Here is a 25,327-nt window from a genome sequence, read left to right as displayed (position 1 = left end):
AATAACTTGGCTGTTGTCAGACCACATGATAAAAGTTTCCCGATTACAACACTGACGCATTGTCTTTATTCAATTGCGACCTCTAGTGGCAGAAAAAGTTATTTGTTCTCATAAGCCAATCGTCAAATGAAATGAGTAATTGAGTAATAAATGTTGCCAATACGTATTTATTTAAAGATTAAACATCTAAGCAAATTTTCTGTAAGACAATATATAAACATTTAAAAAAACATTGATGCTATAGTAAGACAATAACTGTAAAAATTCTATCACTTAAATTACGTGGCTATTTACGTTTAATTGTAAAATGAAACCAATTGGTTTATATCTTAGTATTAGTAGGATTAGCATAAGTATTAACAACACAATGTAAGGAATTAAAGCGTATACAACAAAAGAAAAGAAAAAAATAATCTCACTTCATTTGCTCACTCCTGCCAATAATTTGTTCGAACCTTTCTTTAAATTTATTCAAACTACCCACTTTCACAACACTACGTGGAAGCTTATTTCAACAATTTTTCTCTCAGCAAGAGATAATTTACAAAAGTATGGATATGACTGGAATAGGGATGCGCCCACCGCCCATGGAAATGGCGAGTTACTGATCTGAAGCCCGGTTAAAGAGGTTCGAGCAAAACAAAAGGGAAAGTAAAACGGGATAATTTTCTATCGGGAAAATTATCATAATACAACTATGTCTTTCACGCCACGTCTCCCTGATATATAAAAATTATTCTGAAATACTCACTTGGTTCAGCGTTAATGCACTTTTGAGGGGTGGTATACGAAAATCAGCATTTTTGACCTCTTAAAGTAGGAAATTAAGAATTTCTGAAAACTTTAACACTGAAAGACATTGCATACAATATAGGATTAGAGTGGAAGAAAGCATGCTCAACAGACATTGAAAACTGCTGGAAAAATTGTATTGGAAAATACGAGATCACTAATAACCTTGAAATGGCAGCATTTTCAGTTGTTGTTGTAGTAGTGTTTTAGGAGCATCGACTAAGGCCATATTGCTCTGTGTATACGGTAGGTAAATTGCGTGTGTTTCGAGGTCGATTTTCTGTTTGCTGGACAAAAACCTGAGTTTCTTGGATAAAAAACAATGCTACCCTCGTCTGAGCCCGACTAACTCAGCCACATTGTGGAAAAGGACCATAAAAATTCCTCGTCATTGACGGGACTCGAACACGGGTCTTTTCCACGTGGTGTGGAGAGGATGGCGATTCTACCAACTGTGCTACCAACGAAAGCAATATAGTATAGGAAATGTGTAAAAAAAAGAAAAAAGGAAAGAAAGAAATTGATGTTTCATTAGTGTTCCATTAATATTGGAAATATTCCCATTGTTCCATTAATGTTGGAAATATTCCCAATATTCTATTAATATTGGAAATATTAATGAAACGTAATGCACAAATTTGACACCCGAGGTGTCTTTTTTAAGTCAACTTAGTTTATTTTTCCTATTTCGGTCTATGACTTTCAGATCAAAAAATACTGGATTTTTTGAGGTTATGCCATATACACTGTGTCATCATATGAAAATCAGGTATTGGCGAATGCACAGGTTATATTTATTTTTCGCTTTTTCTTTACTTTTTTTTTTCAACACCAGTTAAATTCTTACTAGTGCTAACCAAAGGAAAATCTCATGATATTGAAAACTTCAGTCTGTAACCAACAAACCGAAAAATGAACAGTTTTATATGTCATTTAGTGATACCGTACGTACAGTGATATATTTTGTTTTGTTTTTATGTACAGTATTTACATAAATTTCAATTGTTAATCCCTTCTGTTAAAAAAATAAGTTTTATAGAGCTGAAGTTGAAATTCTAAGTTGCATATTCTAAGTTGCCTCTGATAATCAACAACAATAAATGTCTTTGTTCTGTCCAGATAAAATCACTGAAGAAACTGACACCCAGTTGGACGAACTTCCACCACTTACTTTCATTGAACAAGAACGCAAAGGAATTCAGCGTGGATCCAGAGACCACAGTGAAGGAAAAGAATGTACGTGTGAACCTCCAGAACCTCCAGATGGCGGTTGGGGGTGGGTAGTTGTGGCCGCTTCTTTTTTATCCAATATGATAGTCGATGGCATTGCCTACAGCTACGGCATCTTTTTTGTGGAGTACCTTCGCTATTTTCAAGCTCCAAAAAGTAAAACTGCATGGATTGGATCCTTGTTATCAGGGTGTTATCTCAGTTCAGGTGAGTGTTGAATATGAATATTTAAATATATTCAATTTTGCACAATGCACATTTAACCGTACATGCGAATCTGAGAAACCAAATGAAAAATAATAAGTTCAGTGAAAACTTACAGATTCCTTACAGTTTTGCTTTTGTTTTAGATGACCACCCATTTTAGATTCCATTGTCATCTATAATAATTTTTTTCTGACCATATTAGATGGACTCAATGATCCTTTTATTCTTCCATACTACTGGATTGTTATAGTAAGTATACAATGCTTACTTTATGTGTATGTATGTATACTAATTTCAGTCGAATTTACATAACTCGTTTTCTTTGGCATCTCCATCTACGTAAGTGATATTCTCACGCAAATAACAAATCTAATACAGGTCAATAGCACACAAATATCCTCAAATTACTCGTAACTAATATTCTTAATATTTAAAGATTTCTATTATACTTACAAACTACCTAAAGCAACTTATTTAAAAAAAAAAACCTACGTTTGCAGTAGTTATTTTTCTGGGCGATGGTGCTTAACCTGCCAAGCATTTCGGAGCCCACGGCAACAAGGTCTATCGCTGATTAATTATTATTATTTCTTTTTTCTCCCTATCGGGGAAGGGGAGTTCCACCCGGTGATGGGTACTGGTGCCAAATGCACAGGGTGGTTGTTATGTCTGGCCATTGCTGTTGGTCGAGGAACTCTCTGACTATCCTAGAGGTATTCAGGATGACAACTTTCTTGAGTTCCTTGTGGAGATGTTTTCTTGGAGACCTATTGCTGCTAGGCTCTTGTGTAGAGTATTTGGAACCATGCTGGGTTGGCACAATGATCGGGATGGTCGTTACTTGTTCCATAGACACATATCTTTGACCTCCTGTGTACTTCCCTCGTACGTTTTCTGTAGATTACTGGTGCTGAGTACCACTATATCGATCAAGTAGGTCTTTTCTTTTTTGTAAACGAATTGTGTCCGCTAGTGCGGGATCCTCTTGTCCGTTATTATGGCGTATCTTATCGTATCCTATCCATTATTAGGCAGTGTTCAGGTTCCGGTGCCTCTTGTAGGCTTGCTCCATAACTGCCGCAGCAATGGCTAATTGCACCTTGCATCCCTTCTGCTGATCGGCCACTATGTTCTGGCTCTCCAAGTGTTCTGATATCTTTTTGGTTATGCAGCTGGTCAGGATCATGTACACTGATGGGAGACAGGTGATCAGTCTGTATTTCGCCGGGTTTCTTGGTCCTTACTCTTCAGGTATATGATTCTTTGAGTAAGAAACTCTAGAATTATCTCTGGGTGACTTTTTATTATAAAAACCTTTTTCTCCTTTATGGGATTTTTCCTGCTCCGTTACGGGTACTGGTACCAAGTGCATGGCGTGGTTGGTTGTGTCAGGTTACTATTATTATTGTTACTGTTGGTCGAGGAACTTTCTTACTATCCTACAGATGTTCAGGATTGTAGCTTTCTGGAGTTCCATGTCTTAGGTCTGAGTACTTTCTGATCTTCTCCTCGTATGTTTTTTTTTTTTTTTGGATGTTGCTGACGTTGGGCACAACTATGTCGATCGGGTAAGTAGCCATTTCATTCTTGTCGATTTATCATTATTATTATTGCTCTTATATTATTTCTCCCTAATTGGGGTTCCACCTCGTGACGGGTATTGCTACCAAGTACACAGGGTGGTTGGTGTTATGTCTGGTGTTACTGTTGGTCGAGGAACTCTCTGACTATCTTACAGGTGTTCCGGATTGCAACTTTCTGGAGCTCCTTGTAAGTGTTCGCTGGGAGACCTATTGCTGCTAGGCTGTTATGTAGGGTCTTTGGCACCATGCCTGTGGTTGACACGATGATCGGGATGGTCGTTACTTCTTGCATATGCCACATCTCTTTGATCTCCTGTCGTGTACTTCCTGATTTTTTCCCCATGGGTTTTCTACAGGTTGCCAGTGTTGTGTACCGCTATATCAATCAAATAGGTAGCCTTTTCCTTCTTATCCACAAGGGTTATGTCCGGTCTGTTGTGCGGGATTGCCCTATCCGTTATTATGGCGCGGTCCCAGTACAGCTTGTAGGTTGGGGTCTCTAGTACTGCCTAGGGTTCGTACTTGTAGTACGGTACACTTTCTTCGATCAACTGGTATTTCCTTGCTAGCTTCTGATGTATTATCCTGGCTACCTGGTCTAGTCTATGAGTGTACTCAGTCTGGGTGATCACCTTACATTCCGCGGTGATGTGTTGGGTCGTTTCTGAGGCCAGGTGGCATCGTCGACATGTGTCATCGAACACTCCGGGCTCCTTGGCGATGTATTTTCTATAGTTCCTGGTGTTGATTACCTGGTCGTGGATGGCGAGCATGAATCCTTCAGTCTCGGGGAAGAGCGTCCCACTCGTGAGCCATGCATTGGAAGCAATTTTATCTATGTGATCTTGATGGAGATCACTGTAGTCTCTGCCATGGAGTGTCTTCTCTGCCCATCTTTCTAGCTTCGTTTGTACCTCCTAGTTGGGGGGACTCCTCGCTTAGGTTGAGTGGGGTATCCCGCTTGTCTATCTTCCTTATGGCCTGCTGGAGTGCTGCTGTGTGTTTCTGGAAGTAATCCTTCTGGTTAACTATCGCTGTCTTCTGTTGCTCAATGAGGTGTATCAGGCCCCTACCTCCTTCTTTCCGGGCAATTGTCAGTCTCTCCACGGCAGATTTCGGGTGGTGTTGGTGGCTCTTGGTCATCATTATCCTTGTCTTTCTCATGATATCCTCCTTATTATTATTATCATCATTATTATTATTATTATTACAGCAAACTCTTTTAAAATCCGGCACCCTCGGGGAACGAGAAATTCCGGATTTTAAAATTTTACGGATTTGACAGAGGTATACCCAATGGTTGAGCAGTTTCAGAGAAGCACATTTCAGTAAATATTAAGCACAAACAACTGAACTTATTTACATCTGTAAAGATTTATAATGATAACTGTTTGTCCTTTCATAGTTTTTTGCGTGCTATAAAATAAAACTGCTGTACATGCAATGGTCTTAAATCTTATTAGCGGATTCCAAGACTTGCCTTTGTAACAAGTTGTCTTGGTATTGCACTACTTTCAACAGACAGCTTTAGCTATATAACACTTTGAAAACAAAAAATATGAGCTTCCATGTGGTATACTTTTCGTATACCGCACAAACAACTGAACTTATTTGAGCTCACATCTCACAACTTCTTTACAACTGTTTTGTCACTAGAGACTACCTGTTATCTAATGAAAGACCAGTTGGTCCTGAAACAGGCTGTCATAGCAGTCTCATCTTAAAAAAAAAAAAAAAAAAAAAATGCCGATTAGCCTTTTACCGAGACCTCTTTGAAAGTAGTGCGATACCAGGGTCAATCGTATCGTTTCAAAGGCAAGTTTGTTCTGTTGTGAGAATCTCAGTTCTATTGAGAGTTTAATTTGTCTTTATTGTTGCTAAGTACGGTACAAGTACCTGGAACAATAATACTCATCACGGCGACATAACCAAGAGTTTCACATTAAGGCAGAAAATGATACGTGATTAAAAATTGGGAAAAGGAAAAGTTATATAGGAAATTATAAGTTACACAAAAATTAAAAAGTGTATAAAAAAGAAATTATAATAAATAGGAAAATATAAAGAGAAAAAAATATATGAACAATTAAAAACAATGGCAGTGAAGGTGAATCAAAATCAAACCATGGATTTTGATCAAACAAACAGATGAGAGACAATTGTTGTTGCAGCTCAAAACACAACACGGGAATTAGAGAAGTGGATTGCTGACGTCGACGTTTAGTTATCTGGCACAGTTTAAATCACAATATTTGGAAGGCGTTGTTCCGGTTGAACAGATGCGATCCACTGTAGGAAAATGTGATGGTATTTGTAATCGGTAGCCATTTTTTGCAAGTTAATTCCAAGATGCAACACTGCCTGTATTTTGGGGAGTGCCTGAGCAGGTAGGAAACGATTACAAAGTTTCAGACGGTTGGTTGTATTTGAGGTTTAGTGTGGAGTCAGACTTCAAGGATAACCGAGGGTTGTGCCACTGATAGAAATCCCAGGGGCTTTTATCAATCCTATGAACATTTTTACCGTAGTCATTAAACGCCTGATGTCAATTAACCTTGAGAGGCTGGGTACATTTAGTTGCTCAGCCATATCGGTGGTTCTCAATTGAGGGGGTCGGCGATGCTTATTTGTGGCTCATTTCGAGGTCCAGCATTCACATGCGCCCATCGGTTTTTGAAGTGAGGGCGAAGCAGATGCCCAAATTTCAGCAGTGTATAAAATAACCGGATAAACAGTGGTTTGCAGATATTTTTTTTTGCATGGTAGTGGTTGCGGCGTCGTTGGAATGAGCAAGTGTTGTTTCGCTTTCCAGCATAAGGTGATAAATCGCTTTCGGAGGTATTCTATGTGCGCATCAAATCTCAGCTTCGGATTAAAATAGACACCGAGGTCCTTTTGGCTGGTAACCACTGGGATGAGAGGGCCACAAACTGATGGTTGAATTACTGTTGGTCGTTGTTTGAATGAATCATTATTGCAGATTTAGAAGGGTTAAGGTTTGTTCTATTGTAAGACTATTACTTTATCTATATAGTTTAAACTGTCTTTGAGGCCTGCTGGATTTTACTGAGTTTACTGTATTATTATTATTTAAAAACGTTTTCCCCTTTTTATATTGGATTTTTTCCGCCCCATTATTATTATTTTAATGAATGCTGTACATATTAACGTAATTAATGTCGTCATTTTGCTTCAACACAATAAGTCTGAAAGACTGAAAAGTCATCACTGCCTGTCTGGTATCGAGACAAACAGGTGTTCAATTGCAAAGGCTCATTTTCTAAAGTGGGTCGTCTGTGTAATCCACTCACGCTTCGGATTTTACGCGTGTGCAATGAAGCAAACGATTCTTCTCTGCCCTTACGACAGCTGTTCGGTAGCTCCCATCTCTGTGACCATCTAAGTCCGAGGCTATCAGTTCCTTGTTCATTTGCGTCCATTGCTGGTTTCTATGGAACGCTGCACTAGTTGTGTAACGTGTCCTTCGCATAGACCCCTGACGGTGTTCACTTCCCGGCGATCTGCACGTACGCCACTGTACAGCTTGTTACCATTTTGATAAGTGATGTTTAGTTAGCATCGTGTTACAGATGTATGACCTGAATGCATCTAAAATGGCATCTGTCCTTGTCTCACGACGCTAAGAAAACACATTCGCTCGATGACGCAAGTTGTGAGAAACTCAAGGTACTTCGACCATGCTTCAAGTGACTGTGTTCATTAGCGTGAAGAAGTCCCTAGTAAATTCAGGTGTCACTGTTGCTAAACGCACCGCCAGGCAGTGTTTGTGTGACACATGCTCAGACGATTTAGCGAAGCAAACTGTACCACGTGAATATGGAATCATCGATGCTGTCTAACAGTTTTTTTTTAACACCTTAAATTCCCTTTTTCCTTCTTTCTTTATATCGCTTTTCTATTCTCTTTACCCAATCAAAAGTAATTTTGCTCTTCCTCTTCATTTGCCCCTTTCGTTTATATTACTGCCTTCTCCTTAACATCTTTATTTTTCCGTCTTTTTTTTTGTTCGCCTTTATTTCTCTCCATTTCCTTGTCACTTATATTTATCTTTCTCTCCCTTAATCGTCCTCTCGGTTTCTTTCTTTTTTTCTTTCTCTCTGTCTCTCCATTTATCTGCTTCTCCCCATCCTCCCCCGCTCCTCTCTCTTAATCTCTTTTTCATTTTTTCTTTGTCTCTATTTCTATATTGCTCTTTGTCTCTTTCTACCTCTCTTTCCTCCAATTTCATCTTCTTCTCTCCTTTCCTCTCTCATTATTCTTTCTCTCTGTTATTTTATTTTTAACTCTACTTCCCTGTATTCTATAGACATTTGAAGGATCCTTTATTGGAGATATACAACAACACAAAGGTCTGCATGTCTACCTATATCATAATAAAATAATTCTTAACTGAGATAATATTGTACATACTTCGACTGAGGGGCGTCTGATAACTAAGAAAGTGATTCCCAATCGATGTGCGGTGGCCCAAGAAGAAATTTGATATGGATATCGAAAAGTCGCAATATTTTACACATATATTTTAAATATCTTAAAAGTAGTAGCAACATAGCTTTTACAAAAACTAAAAAAAAAGCAACCTTGTTTTGTTGAAGAGTGGTGAAGGAGCAATCGAGCTTCCACATTTTTGCCTGTCAAATAATCAAACAATTGTACATCTCCATATTATAGGCTATATAAATATACTCTGAAAAAATCTACAAAAACTTAGAGAATTATAACAGTTTAAACCAGTGCATCTAATTGAAAATGCTAACCGAGACTACTCCTATTGATAGATGAAGCCCAATTAACGACTCGATCGCATCATTAGATTCAGCAGGGATGCTGAACGATCTACAGCCTCTCTACCATCATATGAATCCCAAGCTGATCCGCTAATGTCATTAATCATCACCAAGGTGCAACTTATCACTGTTATCAATTTCGTTTCGGCCTCCAGTTCTGGCAGTGACGACTGAGTCTCCCAGTTCTTACTAAACTATCTAACTTCATCAATTTTTTTCTATTGGTTATAATCAGCTCAATCCTCTCCACTCATTTTTTTCCTTCCCCAATTATATCTTGTCAGACCATTAGCAAAACTTGCACTCCCATACTTGTGAATTATTACAGACCTTTCGCCAATGCCCCCAGTCTCCGCAAGTTACTAAAGAAAGTACCTCTATCCATTCTCACCAAGCAGATTCTCCCATGTTTACCTTCGCTCTTAGAAAGTCACTTCCTCGTTGGTGAAGATGTTTCGCTCTTTCTTTCCTTATCATTATAGGACAATCAAGCTCCTTGCGGAGAACAGAATTTGCAATAGGCATATCACAGCTGGAGGCTCACAAGGTGTGGTTTCCTCTGGGCTCCTATTCGCCGCACTCTTCATCTGACATCTACAGGTCGGATCTCATCAGTTAAGCCGACGATATCAAGATGCTCCTATCGCAGCTAACGGTGATCCTATCTAGGCAACAGAACTCCATGAACAGAGTCTTCCTTGACAACGCTGCATATCTCATGCAAGTTGGTCTAAAAATCAATTCCAGTAAGTTCGAGTAACTCTTCTCATTGAGACAGATTCCTACCACCTTTATGAAGGTCTACTCTTTACGAAGCCTCCCTATCTATGGTCTCCAGCCACACTATTTTGGGAGCAGGTTCGATCCCCGGATTTTCTAAAGGCGGGGGCTAAATCAGTGTTATCGGGACATTCAGACCTTCGTTAAATGGATAAACGATGGTCTGAATGTAGTTGAGTGGTTGCTCTGTATTGCAGGTGTCGCCTTGTAATACATTTTAGACTAACAGCGCAAGAGAGGAGAACCTCAAGATGGCAGTTGAATCTTAACTTCAAGTTAAGGTTCAACTGGAGTTAAACAGTACCCGCAAGCAGGGGCGGTCCCAGGTAGTATTTGTAGTTTAGTGGTAGTGGTAAATGATGCAAGAAAGAAAACTTAAACAGCAACAGCCAAAACAAAAGTAGACAAATGGAGCTAAAAGAGCTATAGCCCCAATCCCTCATGATGAAAATAATGTGGATTTTTTTAGTGCTACTTGATGATTAAAGACTTAACGATTCCCCAGAACACTAGTTTAGCCCTCGCCTTTGGAAAATCCTGAGACCGAACCTGCTCCCAATTTAATGTGGCTGGAGACAATAGGTAGGGAGACTTCATAAAGAGTGGATCATCATAAAGGTAGTAGGGATCTGTCTCAATGAGAAGAGCTACTCGGACTTACTGGAATTGATTTTTAAACCAACTTGCGTAAGATATGCAGCTATGTCAAGGAAAGCTCTGTTGGTGGAGTTCTGTTGCCTGGATAGGATCATCGTTAGCTAATAGGAGCATCTTGATATCGTCGGCTTAACTGATGAGACCCGTCCTGTAGATGACCGATGAAGAGAGCGCTCAATAAATTGCATATCAATCCAACAAAAACTAAAATGTTGCTCTTCAAGAATAGATTGGATCTCAGTCGCCCACCGCAGGTAAAGATTTCCAATGCTCAACTGCCAATCGTCACTCAAACCAAGGTGCGTGCTTGAAGTGATTATCGACCACAAACTCAGCTTTTTCCCACATCTTATCCATCTAAGAAACAAAGTTTCTCACGAGCCATCATATGCATCTCTAAAAATGATTGGGGACTCTCCAAAAAAGTCTCTGCAGTTGTATTACAAAGCGGTGCTTTTACCAATTGTGACGTATGCGGCCGGCGCCTGGTTCCACCGAGTAACTCTTGTGAAGATGGGAGATAAGCTTGGAACCATCAGGAGGTCAATGCCAATGACAATCTGCCGAATGTGTAGAACAGTCTCCACTCCTGCTAATATAAAATTATAAATATAAATATAAAATTTTACGAAAAAATCCATCCACTGGGAGTTATTACCTGCGTCAGACGGACATGGTGAAGACAATAGGCGCATAAAGCACATCTGCTTGAGGGCCTAAAAAATGTTTGTCCCATCACAAGTTTCTTTTCTTGATTTTTCTGGATTCGAATGTTACGATACCTCGGTAAAAAAAAAAAAAAATTCTCTTTTTCTTTCACCATTTCCTCAAATATACACCATTTCCCTCGTTATTTCGAAAGAAAGAAGTTGGAGATGTGGTGTTCTTTCTTTTTTTTTTTTTTTTTATTTGACATTTTGAAACAAAATGGCGTCGACGCCTGATGTAGCCGAGTGGTCAATGGAAAGTTACACCTGTTTAAGTTAACCACAGTTAACTCAAACGGGTTGGATAAATGAAATTTGACATCATGTGACAATTTCAGAAAAAATAAATAAAATAAAAATACAAAAACCGATCTTAAGAGATCGACTTAAGAAATCAGCAAAACTATTTTAGGTCAAGAATTAATTTAGAATGCGGAAGTGAGTATATTAGGACAATATAACGGTCAAGGACTGAAGGAGAATAAACATCCAAGTTAGATTTATTAATGATGCGTGCATATGAAATTCAAGAGCTAGAAAGGGTTATGGCCTCGAACAGCGTTTACAACCTGTGGGTTGTAAACGCATAGCAATCCACCGGTGAGCCGCAGAAAAATCTGGGTGGTAGCGAAATTTTTGATAGAGCACAAGGATCGCATCGAAAATAAATTAAAATACTATATGTATAATAATAGCTAAGTACTTTTTTGCAAAATTTACTTTAAATTTCAATATCAAAAATTTAATAACTAAATAAAATATAACTTGTATCAACCGATAAGTACTTTTTTGTTAATTACATCATCTGGATAAGAAAAGTACTAAAAATTAGGAGAAACTAAAATAATGACTTCTATGTAAATACAGCTTTTACTGTATTTACATAGAATTCATTTTTTACTGTACCTATGGGATGTAACATTCTCAATCAGTCACTGGTGAAGATGTTTGTTACAGCATGGAGAAATGTCACAAGTAGTGAAAGACCTGCCATTGCTGAGACAGCTGAAATAAGAATGGAAGTCAGACGAATCAATGATATAATTAACGATTTTGTAAATAGTAGTAGTAGAGCATCATATGCCAAAAAGCAAACTTATGTAGCATCAGCCAAAAAAAAAAAAAAAAACACATTTCACACATCCACTCCCTCTAAACGTTTGTCCAGTTCCTACTTGAATTCATTTAAGCTATCAACTTCCACAACGACAGAGATGGAAGTTTCTTCCAGCAATCAACTATCCGCTCGCTAAAGGAAAATATCCGCATATCTATTCTACAACTGTCTTTCCTCAATTTGAATTTATGAGCCCTCAGGTTCGTAATCTGAGCAAGAGGAAGAATCCCACCAGAATTGAACCTACTCAACCCATTCAAGGCCTTATACACCTCAATCAGATCACCTCGCAGGTCATAGTCTCCAGACGCTACAATTTGCAGAAATTAAGCCTTTTTTGGTAAGAAGACCCCGTCGCTCAAGCAACTCTATATCCTAAAATGAGGCCTCCAGACGTGTACGCAATACTCAAGGCGTGGCCTGACCATTGCCTTATACAAAGGGATAATCACTTCCTTTTTCCTACTAGCAATATTCTGTATATCATTGACATAACCTCATGACCTGCTCTGGTAGCCTGTCTGTACTGCTCAAAAAAACTTCATATATGACTACACAAAATTACCACCAGATATTTTCCATTCTCCCCTAATCTCTGTGTAGTACCACAGAGTTGGTACGTTTCTCTCGGGTTACTTCTACCTATATATGCAGTACTTTGCATTTCTCAACGTTAAATTTCAGTTGCCACTTCTCAGCCCATCTGCCCAACTTTTTAGATGCTGTTGCAGTAGTATACTGCCATTACTGTCATTAACAACTCTATCAACCTTTGTGTCATCTGCAAACTTGGACATTAAACCAGATATACCTTCATCAACATTATTGATAAATATACAAAAGAACAGTGGGCTCAACATCGAACCCTAGGGGACTCCATTAATAACATTAGTGCACGAAGAGCAGCGTCCATTGATTACCACTCTCTGTCTTCTCCCACTCAACCACCATTTTATCCATTGTAGCAACTTACCCTTAATACCATACTGCTCCAAATTGTACAGTAGTCTTCCATGCGCAACAACGTCAAAAGCTTTCCTTAAATCCAAGTATATGATATGAAAATAAATTTGTCAGACAAGACTTCCCCTAAACAAACCCATGCTGTGTCTGTACTATAACTGCAGTCTTGTCTAAATGATCCTGCAGTGCTTCTTTAACCAGTGACTCCATTATTTTCCTCGGAACAGAAGTTAAACTAACAGGTCTGTAATTACTCATGTCACCTTTCGATCTCCCTTTGTTTATTGGGGATACATTTACTCATATCCAGTCCGTGGGGAACCTCCCTTGAGTCCAAGGATGCTTTCATAATTATGGCTAAGGGCTGCTTACTTCTTTTGTCGCCTCCTTTAATATAACTGGATATAACCCATACACAATAGGTGCCTTTCGTATGTTTAACTTTAACAATTTCTCCTCCACTTTGCTCTCAGTTATTACAAAATCATTAAGCTCTCTGTTAGAGTTTAATAAGCTTCTGTCCTCCACTTCCCTACAGAATTCCTCATGTGTAAATGTAGAGGCAAAATATTCATTCAGTTTGTAACTATCTGAGCAGGATCATCAACAGTCGAACCATCGATATCAAGTGGACCGACCTGATTCATCCCCTTTCTTCTAAAGTTTACATAAGTAAAGAACTCTTTGTTGTTTTTCTTTGCAACCTTTGCCAAAGATTTCTCGTAATCTGCCTTCCCTTACCTAACCTCCTTTGTAACTTGATTACAGACCAGCTTATATCTACCATAGGCTTCTGTGTCGCGTGATAATTTATATGCATCCCATTCATTTTCCTTCTCTGCCACGAGTCTCATTAGTTCATCTGATATCCATTTAGGACTAAACCTTGAACAGCAATTCTTAATCGGTATGAAAAGCCTAGTAGCTTCCAAGATTAATTCTTTTAATGCTTCCCATTTAGGCCGCCGTAGCCTAGTGGTCAGGCGCGCGGGTGCATAAGTACACGTGCCTCGAGAGGCTCGGGGTTCAAGCCCGTGACTGATGAATACGGTGCTGTTTCTTGTATTCTGTCCATCTTGTGAACTCCTCTGACCGTTTGGTCGTCCCGGATTATAAACAGAATATTTATTTATTTTATTTTAATTTGCTGTTTGGTAACAGCATCAATTGGTCCCACTGTATAGAATTTAAAAACTGCCTGAGACCACAGTAGTCACTTTTACGGAAGCAAAAACCCTTCCCTGTACCCCTGATGGTAGTTATATTTTTCAGTAAATCCCACAATAGTACAGCGTGATCACTGCCACCTAGTAGTTCCTTTGTCTGCAAATTCTTAATGCACGAATAATCACTGTTGATAACCAGATAAAGAGTATTATTCTCTCTGGTTGCCTCTCGAACATGCTGCTGCAGAAAACAATCATCCAATGAATCCACAAAAGTCTTACTAGCATGCGAGTGACCAACCCACAAGTTCCAGTCAATATCTGGGAAGTTAAAATCCGCCATTATAAAACATTCTGATTTACTGGCCCACTGTATTTCTCTGTACGATTGTTCGTTGTACTCATTAGAGTCATTAGACATTTTTGCTTTCCTAGTGCTTATGTCACACCAAACTGACTCAACATTGCACTGTTCATCTATGTCAACTGGATGCACTTCCTTAGATTTTATGTGTTTCTTAACTAACAGCATAACCCCTCCTCCCTTCATATCCTTTTTGTACACATTGTACTCCACAAATTCTAATTCTGCACTGCTTATATCTGTGTGACACCACGTCTCTGATATCCCAACAATATCTGCCTTTGATGTCTTGACCAGCACTTCAAATTTATTTACTATACTCCTAGCATTGGTGTACATGCACCTGTTCTGTAAATAAAGCTCATGTATTTATTTCTTCCATGACGACTCCCACTAGTCCGTGAAAGCCCCAGCACCCCGCCTTCCGGGCCACTGCTAATTGTAATTGAAGCAGTGCAAGAATCACTTTCACCTCTGCCTGCGGCTACTGTAAATCTTTTAGTTTCTAAATCCCCCAAGCTAGCAGTTTTCCGATCCACCTAACACTGCCTCGATAGCATCAGCAAAACACCCTTGCACCCCTTCTATTTAAGTGTATCCCATCCCTGTAGAAGCAGCCTCTCCTGTTAACAAGCACAGACCACGTTCAGAAAAAATTTTACCCAATGAGCCTTGCATAATCTCTCCAGGGCCGATGATATTATCAGGATAGCAGATGAGTACTGTATTAGGTCTAGAATAACTTTAATAATTTTCCTATCGTGCTGATATAAATCACAGCCATCTATTTGATTTAAAAACTTCGTCCATCATGGCAAGCTTCTCTTATAGTTGTTGCAATTAATTTGGGCAGACCGAAATCGCTCATAGCCATTAATGTATGATCATTAAATTATAATCCCACCTAGTATAACTGGCTATTTATTGTTGAAAAATTTCTTATCTTTCCAAAGATGTTACAAAAATTCATTGAAATATCATCAAATGATTCCTTGTCCTCTAGCAATGCCATTTTGTAAGGATGCTTCTCTTGTGAATTTGCCAACGTCTCACAAAAATGGTGGGCGGAGGGGGAGGAAACAAAACAATAACAACAACGACAAATGAAATAGGTACAATTTGCTGTTTGTAGCTGATTTACCCTGTGGCATTCACAACGAACGAAAGCAGACAGCGCGAGGTAGGACAGACGGTAAACTTAATGGCACATTTCCACCCAGACTGCCTCGGGAACCGATAAAAAAAAAGTGATGAATTGTTTCTGGCTGTGAATGGAGACTTCATCGATCTCGTCGGATGACCTTGAAGTAAACAATGACGCTCCGATAGATGCATTTCCTAGGAGCCATGCTGAATTTTTCGCATGGAAGAACAACACGATCTCCTTGCCTCTGGGTTGGTGCTGCCGACCTTGGATGAATGACATAAATCACCGAGTCTTACGGCTAGTATATATATATATATATATATATATATATATATATATATATATATATATATATATATGTGTGTGTGTGTGTGTGTGTATATAAGGCCTTAAATTGCATGCGTAGCTAAATAAGGAAGCAGGAAAGCAGTAAATTTCGAAACAAGTCAAGCAATCAAGGAAATCTGGAAGCATTTTTAAGGAAGTCTTAAGGGCGAATGTAAATCGATGTAAGTGAGCAAATGTATATTTACATATAGTAAGGTGTTACATTTATCATTATGGCACAAAGAAAAAAAGAATTTTTAATCATGAAATTATATGTGCACATACTAATACATTAGAAATCTATGGTAATATTCATTGCAACATCGTACATAAGGCAGGAGTAGGTCGACTTCGTGTGTGGTGCAGCAAGCAATAAATATCGGCTAGCTGCTTGTATGGCTGAAGTTTCAATGTACAGTATTTCCTATTATTCCCATTACAACCATTTCTAGTAAGAATGTACAGCACTTAGATGTGGGATTACTTTTTCGAGAGAGAGATATCTAGCATATTTATTGTTTCTTGTAAACAAAGATAAGGTCGGTGTCACTTTAGTAGCTATTTTATATTTTCTCCATCTCACATTAACCCGTTGGGCGAATGCACTTAGTGTGCAATCAGATTTTCTTGTGCAAGAAGACACGCACCAAAGACTTGCAGTACAGTTCGGCAATGACACACTGTCAAAAACACAAGTGTATGAATGGGCTACTGTGTCCAAGATCCGCAGTGAGACTACAGGTAATTCCCAGTGGCGCGTTATCCTATAGGCAAAAAAGACATCTACCTAAGGCCTCGATCAGAGAGGCCCTAGGCAGATGTCTTTTATCGGAAACTGAATTTTCTACCTGCCAAGGTCAATGAACTTTACTGTAATATTAATTTGAAAATGACTTTTTTTTTCAAAAATGGTTTCACCGATTTTGATGAAATTTTATATTTAGTTCTTCCCTAAATAGTTGAATTAATTAAAAAAAATAAAGACTGCCTTGTATCTAACTAGCGCCGCTGGCGCCCTTATGCTTAATTAAGGCAGTACAGTAGCAGGGGGAAGGTAGCCACGATCTTATCAACCAGTCTTGAGTGAATGTTCAAGCAGAACTGAGGTGCAGCGGAAAAATTCGGCATTTCTTGATTTTAATGAGTGTAAGAAACTTCAAGAATGAGTGTAAGAACATTAAATATTGAGTGACAGAAGCACACGGCGAGCTGAACTTTTTCAATAAGAACATTTTAACTTAAATATCATAGGTATTTTATTTTGTTTTATATTAACAAATACAGCGGATACCTGATATATAGCAATAAACTCATGGTTTCCGTTTGTTTCTTAAAAACAAATTTAATAGACGGATTTCTTTGATTTTATTTCATGTAGTTCGGGAATTCCCAAATTCCCGAGATTTGAGGCCCTCAAATTCCATTTTACCTTGAGCCCCATGAAAGTATAAGGCGCCACTGGTAATCCCATATACTGCACAGCAGCAAACAGCAGTCAATTACGTCAGTATTAACAAACACTGAGAAAGTTATTCTGGACAACAGCCGCATTTCTGTACCTGAAATCTCATAAGGAGCGAGAGACAAACCTCAACTTCATGTTGCCAATAAACCCATCGCAACACTCAACCTTTTCTACGAGCACTGATAATTTCACGAGCACTGATCTTCTAAACTGGAATCTATAATTCCACCTCTTTCTATCCAACTCATTCCAAAAAAAAAAAAAAAATGCATCAACTAGTCCACTCACAGTTCAATTCCGAATTCACCGAACCAACTTTTCTTTCTCATTTATTCAGGAATAAAAAGTATTTTCCCCAAAATTTTACGGCGGATTGCTGAGTAAACTAGTAGCAGAAGAAATTTCCTAGGGCACTTGGTACAAATTTCTTTGAAGAGAAGGTGGAAAACTAAGGTGAGCACAAGAACAATAGGGGTAACAAGCTAACTTGGGAATGTAGGACTCAGGGCCAATCCTAGAGTTCAGGGAGACCCGGATGCGAGATTGTTTGGGAAACAAGACAACAAGGAGGAGTTCTCTTTGCCTGTAGAGTGTAGAGTAATGTTTAGTGTCAAATGGCGCCAGGGGTTTCCCCCATCTCCGAGTGCTATACATTGTGGGTGTGAAACAGAACACTGTCATTGCCAGAGGTTTAAAAGTGTATGGATTTTCTACATGTGTAGTGTCGTGTACAGTAAAGTAGTAAAGTCATTTAGCCGCTGGGCCCCTAATGGGACCCAACGTTGTCCACACTCTGCTTCGTGGAGGCAGATCAGGTACACCACTATTATAGTTATTTACTCTGGCAGGTCCTGCCACCTAATTGCCTGAGATTTCGGTGGCTAGGACCTTAAAAAAAATAATAATAAATAAAAAATAAAATAAATAATAATATAATAATAATAATAATAAATAAATAAATAAAAATAATAATAATAAAAAACCCGTTATAGATAGGGGTCAGCCAAAAGGAGTACTATTTATGCGAATAGATGTTATTAAGTTTTTGGGTGTAGGACTCAAGCAATTTAACAATGATTCAGACACTAGTAGTTATAAGTTAGAGAGAGGGGAGGGGGAGACTGAAGGCTGGGGGAAAAAGACAGAAATAAGGGATCCATAGAGAAGATGACCCCCAAATCGGTGGAGCAGGCCCATGCCCCCACCAGAGGGAAGAGAGGGGCGGCGAAGGGGGGAGCCCAGAAGTCACCTCCCCCTCCCGCCCGGGGAATCGAGGCAAAGGGCCACGCAAGGGAGCGTGACAAAGGAGGGAAAAAAAAAGGCAGGGAAGGGAGGAAAATAAAAAATTATCCTCCCCCTGCGAGGGGTTTGGTAATTAAAAGTGAATAGGGTTAGAGCACCCTATTCAGATCGCCCAATAGCATTTGGCAGCAGAGGTGCGATCTGTCCGGTTGTCCCAGTCTGATCCCAGCAGGGATCAGACCAGTTATAAGGTCATTTGTGGGATAAATCCCATCCGTGCAGTCCGGTGTTTGGAGTCCATCTGTGGTTTGTCAGGTCCGTGGTATTAATCTTGATTGGGTTCCTTCGCTACCTTGGGTCGGGTCCTGCGAGTCCTTTATTACGCTAGTTCAGTCCCAAAGGAAAGTCTTGTATCTGGGTGAGAGCCAGTTTGGTTGGGTCGAACGATGGTTAGTTTTGTCGTGGTGCCTGTTCTTGATCCCTGTAGATAGCAATAAGTGTCCTCCTTCGGGTGAACAGTCCCCTAGGCGAATTTTGTCAACTCCTTATACTCCTCTTGCGAGTCCAACAGGTTTGATTCCCTGTCGCGAGGGAAGTAAGTCAGTTTTGTCGTCAGGAGGCAGCGGAGATCCTCATAGTTTTCACAGTTGTACATTATTTGAGACCATGTCTCCACTTCCCCACAGACACAGCGGGGATCGTTCACTAATTTAAAACTGTTTAGTTTGGCATTCAGGGCCCCATGCCCTGTTAAAAGATACGTAGTGTATAGTTCAGGGTGAAACCATGATGGTGCTTTTGGGTATAATCTTCCGACCTTAGGCAGAAGCCGACCGAGCTAGCCGGGTGGGTAAAGTGCCTGACTGGCAACTCAAAGGTCGGGGGTTCGAATCCCGCCTCGGGCTTGGATCAGAGTAGAAAATGCAAAAACCTTGGGAGGTGCAATGTGGCTATAGAAGCCGATACGCCAATAACTAACAAAAAAATAAATAAATAAATAAAATTAGGCAGAAATTTCCTCGTTATTTTCCCTTTTGTGGATTCTGATTACCTGTCCTACCAGACTTGCTGCAGGTGAGTGGCGAGTTTTGTTTTCTCTCTTTTCAGGTTTCCTGTAGGGTCAATGGAGTGGCCCAGGAAGGTGCAGGGAAGCCCTTTTGCGAGATGCTGCACCATCTCACAACGTACAATAGTAGTTAAGTCAAAATATCGCCAAGTCCTTAAACCCATCCACCGTGGGTGTCCCCAGGGCTCTGTCCTGGGGCCCTTGGTGTGGAATATGGTGCTTCAGAGCTGGCTCAGTAACAGTTTTGAAAAAACAAAAATCATAGCATTCGCCGACGACTTCACCATCGTGGTCGCTGATCATTCCAGAACAGCCCTCGAATCCACAGCACAGCGAGTACTCAACCATCTCTCTACCTGGACAACAATCAACAAATTGCAAATCAACCCTGCCAAAACTAAGATGATGGTGTTTAAAAACCGACTCGACTTACGAAGGCCTCCTCAGGTCAAAATCAACGGAACCCAGCTAACCTTCGTAGAACAGACAAAAGTCCTGGGAGTAGTAATAGACAACCGCCTGTCTTTCTTCCCCCATCTACAGCATCTGAGTTCCAAGACCAAAAGGTTCTCCGCCGCAATTATACGGATTTCAAGAAGTGAGTGGGGACTATCAAAACGAACCCTTCTTCTTTATTATAAAGCTGTCTTTCTCCCAATAGTAACCTATGCTGCCGGGGTCTGGTTTCACAGAGTTCCCATCATTAAGATGAAAGAAAAGCTAAACTCTATACAAAGAGCTATGTTACTGGCGACCCATCGAATCTGCCGTACAGTCTCTACAGCAGCTCTCCAAGTTATAGCAGGCACCCTCCCTCTCGACCTCTACACAATCTACAAGGGGCTCTGCTATCGAATTAAAAAAGGTATTCCGGCAACGATCCTGGATATAGAACTTTCACTAACTACGGATATAAAGCAGGAGAAATCTCGATGTCTCAATAAACTCTTCAATGTATGGCAGACCAGATGGGATTCTTCTACTGTAGGGGTTGTAACTCGGATTTTTCTTCCAGAGGTAACCTTTGCAACCACTAAAAATAACGCCCGATGGTTCTCCCTCAGCCTCGAATCTTCCTTTCTCATTACCGGACACGGTTCTCTAAATGAGAAACTGCATACACTGGGACTCATCGACACTCCCTACTGCTTTTGCGGACAAAGTGAAAGTTGGAAACACTTGCTTCTGGAGTGTGTACATTACAACTCCAGAAGCAAGTGACATCAGAAACCGTCTCCAGAATAAGATCCAGGACTTCCCACCAGCAGATCTGCATCAACTGATATGTACCCAAAACAACCTCGAAGCCTTCCAGACCTTTGCAGCTGAGGTATTTGCCTGGAGGAGGACACTGATCGCCAATCACCGACGTGGAAATGCCGATCATTAACAATTCCACTGCCAACTGAAAGTCACCCCTTCTACTGACTATTTTTTTTTTTTTTTTTTTTCTAACCTCCGTTCTGCATTGTTTCCGGGTCCTGCTCTGTAACTAGGAGCAGCTTTGGCTCACCTTTTCTTCTTTCTCACTCTGTGCAGGATAGATAACTACTCTCCCATTTTTTTTTTTTTTTTTTTTTTCATTCTCTCTCTGCTGGCACCAGATTTACATCTTTCTTTTCACTGTAGCCAGGGTGTGGGATTAAAATTACTTATTTATTCTTTAATTATTTTTATTTTTTATTTATTTATTTTATTTTATTTATTATTATTATTATTATTATTATTATTTTATTTTATTATTATTATTATTTTTTCCCTCTAACCTGCGTTCTGCACTGGTTCCGGGTCCTGGAACAAGGAGCAGCCTTGGCTCACCTTTTCTTCTTTCTCCCTCTGTGCAGGATAGATAACCACTCTCACATTTTTTTTTTTTTTTTTTCACTCTCTCTCTGCTGGCACCCCGACTTACATCTTCCTCTTCACTGTGGGATTAAAATTATTTAATTATTCTGTAATTATTATTATTATTTTTTTTTTCATTTACTTAGCTTCATTTTTTTTTTTTTTTTTTTTATTACTCGCGCTCTGTTCTGACATTTGGGATGTGGACTATCATTGGTGGCAGACAGCTCTCCCTTTTTTTTTCTTTTTTTTCATCACAGGGAATTTATTTTATTTTATTTTTCTTATTTTATTTATTTATTTTTTTTATCATTATTTATTTATTTATTTATTTAATATATTTTCTTTTTCACCACGGGGAATTATTATAATTATTTATTTGTTTATTATTATTATTTTATTTTATTTATTTTATTATTTTTTTTATTTTGCACCACGGGAAATATATTTTGTTTTTATTTAATTTTTATTTATTATTTTTTATTTTATTTATTTATTTTTTTCCCCTCTCTGGAGTGGGCCACCAGAGAAATCTGGCCCACCTTTTGGCAGCATCAGGTAGTTCAGAGTCTCGCATCGAGACAGTACGTGCTCCATTGGGACTGGCCCACCTTCCCGTGGTGTGGACGAGTACCCAGAATCAACTGTCCAGGTGACTGATGCTTCTGGGTAGCCAAGAGGCCAGAACAGAACAACAGAACACACACACAATACACACAAACCGACGTCACACACATCTGGCCCATTTGTAGTGATACTGTTCTTCACAGAGATACGAGGCGGAGTTGAACTCACGTTCTAGGAGCCGCCCTTTACAAAAACACATGTCCACATGCACCATGGCACAACGCACCACCTCAAGGTCAAGGGAGAGTGCTACCGCCAGAACCTGTAGAGAATGTGTACTCACAGTGCAGCAGGCCCGTGTAATAGAGAGGAGTATTGTCCGCTGGATGGAATCTAGTGTCCGCCTGTCAACTGCAGTAGTCGCTTTCTGGAACCAGACGGGTGACGCGTAAGTTATGGCTGGTATAAATGTCGTTTTGTAATACAGTCCCAAGGTGTGTCTCTTGAGTCCCCAATCCCTTTTAACTATTCTTGCAACGAGGGCAGAATATCTCCTGATTTTCTCTCGGATATGTTTCAAGTGTGGGTTGAAAGATTGGTTCCTGTCCAGTATGACTCCTAGGTATTTCATCTCACTGAGTAGTTTGATAGTTTTATTTTCTACTTTAATTTGTGGTGGTCTGCGGAGATTTAATGTTCCTTTCAGTAGCATTGAGGAAGTTTTTCCCGGTGAGATCTTAAGAAAATGGATCTTCATCCAGTCTTGTAGAATATGAATTGCTCGATTTGCCTGGCTTTCCAATTGAAGTCGGTTGTCTGCGGCAACAGTCAGTATGAGGTCATCTGCGAATGCCTGTGAGTGGACTCCCCCCAGGTCGAAGGCCAGAAACTCATCCAATACCATACTCCAGAGGAGCGGTCCCAGTACCGAGCCCTAGGGGCAGCCCCTGTAAACAGGCCTGGTCAGTTTCTTGTACGGAGTCACTACTTGTATTTTTCTCTGGGATAAATATGACTTCATTATTTTGTAAAGGTTGATGGGTGTTTTTGCCTTCCGCAGCCTAGCCAGTACGCTCGGTCACCAGATGGTGTCGAACGCCTCAGCAAAATCGACCGAAATAACCAAGAAGTACTTCCTATCACAGACAGCAGCCGAACTCAGGAGGCTGTCGAGAGCATCCACTGTTGCGGTTCCGGGTTTGAACCCAAACTGTGTGGGCATCACGAGATTTGCAGCTTCATAGTGGTGCAGGAGTCGCTTGTGAAGCATCTTTTCAAGGAGTTTACTAGCAACTGGGAACAAGGCAATTGGCTAGTATGATTCGGGTTGTTCGAGTGGCTTCATAGGATTTTTTAGAATTAATTTTACCTTGGCCATTTCCAGTCGGTTGGAAAGACTCCTGTCTTCAGGCATGTTGAAGAGGTTTAGTAAAGTCTGCGGAGAGATGTCTACTACTTTTTTAATAATTTCCGGCTCCAGGAGATCTGGGCCTGGGCATTTTTTATTCCTTATTTGTTGCACTGCCTGTTGTAGTTCTTCTAGGGCAAAAGGTGGTTCCATTTGGTCTATGTTTTTTTGGTAGTTGTTGGCGCATCAGCTTCTGTGGCCATAATGCACCTCTCAAGGTTTTTGCAGTACTTTGATCCAAGCCCGAGGCGGGATTCGAACCCGCGACCTTTGGGTTGCTAGGCAGGCACTTTACCCACCCGGCTAGCCCGGTCGGCATTTGGTCTATGTGATATGCTTCATTTCCATCGCAGATCTGCAGTTGTTCTGGTAGTTGCATGTGTACTGGTTTTTGGAAAATTACATTGAGGATATTGATGATAGAGTGTTCCCAGGTGGTGGCCAATGTGCCCTGCGGGGTGCGGGTGGAGGGCATGACCTCACCCCTGGGGAGCTTATTCGTAGTGACTTTGTACACCACCCCCCAGGGGTCGGCATTTCCAGTCGTGCTGACTAATTGCTCCCAGGCCTTCTGCTTACTTTTTCATATTAACTCAGTGTATCTGTTTCTCACTGATGCGTATCTTTGTCTGAGTGCTGTTACTTCCACTTCCGACCAGATACGTCTTGCCCTTTGGAATCGTTTTCTTGCCTTTATGACTTCTCTTCTGAGGTTCTGGATTTCCCGAGTCCACCAAGGGTGGCCGCTATTATGGTCTTGGTAATTTTTCTCTGGATGTCGTCTGGGTCTTCTTGTTGATCCGCTTCAATGCGGTGTTGGCATAAGGTTTGAGTCAGCAGTTCCCCAAAGAGTCTCCAGTCAGCTTTGTTTACTACAAAGCGGTTAAGCATCTGTTTGGCTAGTGGTGTTCTATAGAGATCGGTTGATTTGGAAGGTAATCACTCTGTGGTCAGACGTGATCCAGGAGTCTTGGACTGTCCAGCCAGTGATGTGTCCTGCAAGGTTTCCGGTGGCAAGGGAGACGTCAATTGTTGCCTCCCACAGAGTGTTACAAAACGTAGGTAGGTGGTGAGGCCTGTTTAAGACTGTCAAGGGAGAATTCACCAGGAACTCCTCGAGACACTGCCCATTTCCGGTGCCCCTTCTGTCCGATGTTTGTCTGTGCCAGACCGGGGAGCGGCAGTTTACATCTGCCCCTACCAAGATCCGTTGGCCTGGGAGAGTGTCCAACACAACCTGGAGGTATCTCGTGGCAAATGTTATTTCTTCCCCCGGCTTACAATACAAGGCAATCGCGTAGAAGGATCCCGGGGGTGATATTATATGGGCACAAGTGGCCCAGCCTGTGCAGAGTTGTGTGATACGGGTGGCAGTAATGGCTGGATTGCGGATTTTTATGGCCGCTTTTGGGGTCTCATTTCTCAGCCTGTATAATTTTATATGCTATTAGATAGCCCCTTACTTTTTTGGAGTGTGTGTAGGGTTCCTGCAACAAGAGGATGTTGGCATTTTCCTCGTCCTCTATTTTTCTGAGTTGTTCAGGCATTGCTCTGGCGTGGTGTGCGTTTTGTTGTAGTATTAACAGCTTGGTTGTATTGAACTTTTTAAAATGTATTGCCATAATCAGTCCTCATTTGGTATAAACCCTTTATCTTGTACGCCGGACATTTTGGGTTGCTGATGGAATGGGTGTGTTCGAGCTTTGAGGATTTACAATTCACACAAACCGGTTCTTGCTCCTTGTTTGGACAGCTGTTGTATTCATGCCCTTTGCTAGAGCAGTGTCCGCAAGTTGGTATGACCTGAGTGCATGTATGGGAGGTGTGGCCATATCTGCAGCATTTATAGCATTTAGGCAAGGTCACATGCTCCCTGAACCTGTGGC

General features: G+C 40.4%; 1 protein-coding gene across 1 annotated transcript in view; it reads left to right on the top strand.

Annotated features, from left to right (window-relative positions):
- Positions 1 to 25,327, top strand: part of LOC150086682 (monocarboxylate transporter 12-B-like) — a 103,242-nt gene that overhangs the window by 17,266 nt on the left and 60,649 nt on the right. The window contains exon 2 of the mRNA XM_090371524.1: positions 1,912 to 2,229. Coding sequence (XP_090227650.1) covers positions 1,912 to 2,229 — 318 coding nt within the window. The remainder of the gene's footprint in view (positions 1 to 1,911; positions 2,230 to 25,327) is intronic.

Source organism: Mastigoproctus giganteus, chromosome 4, assembly GCF_048544385.1.
Source record: "Mastigoproctus giganteus isolate SK-2022 chromosome 4, ASM4854438v1, whole genome shotgun sequence".
Taxonomy (NCBI): Eukaryota; Metazoa; Arthropoda; class Arachnida; order Uropygi; family Thelyphonidae; genus Mastigoproctus; species Mastigoproctus giganteus.
This window is presented reverse-complemented; position numbering and strand designations above follow the sequence as displayed.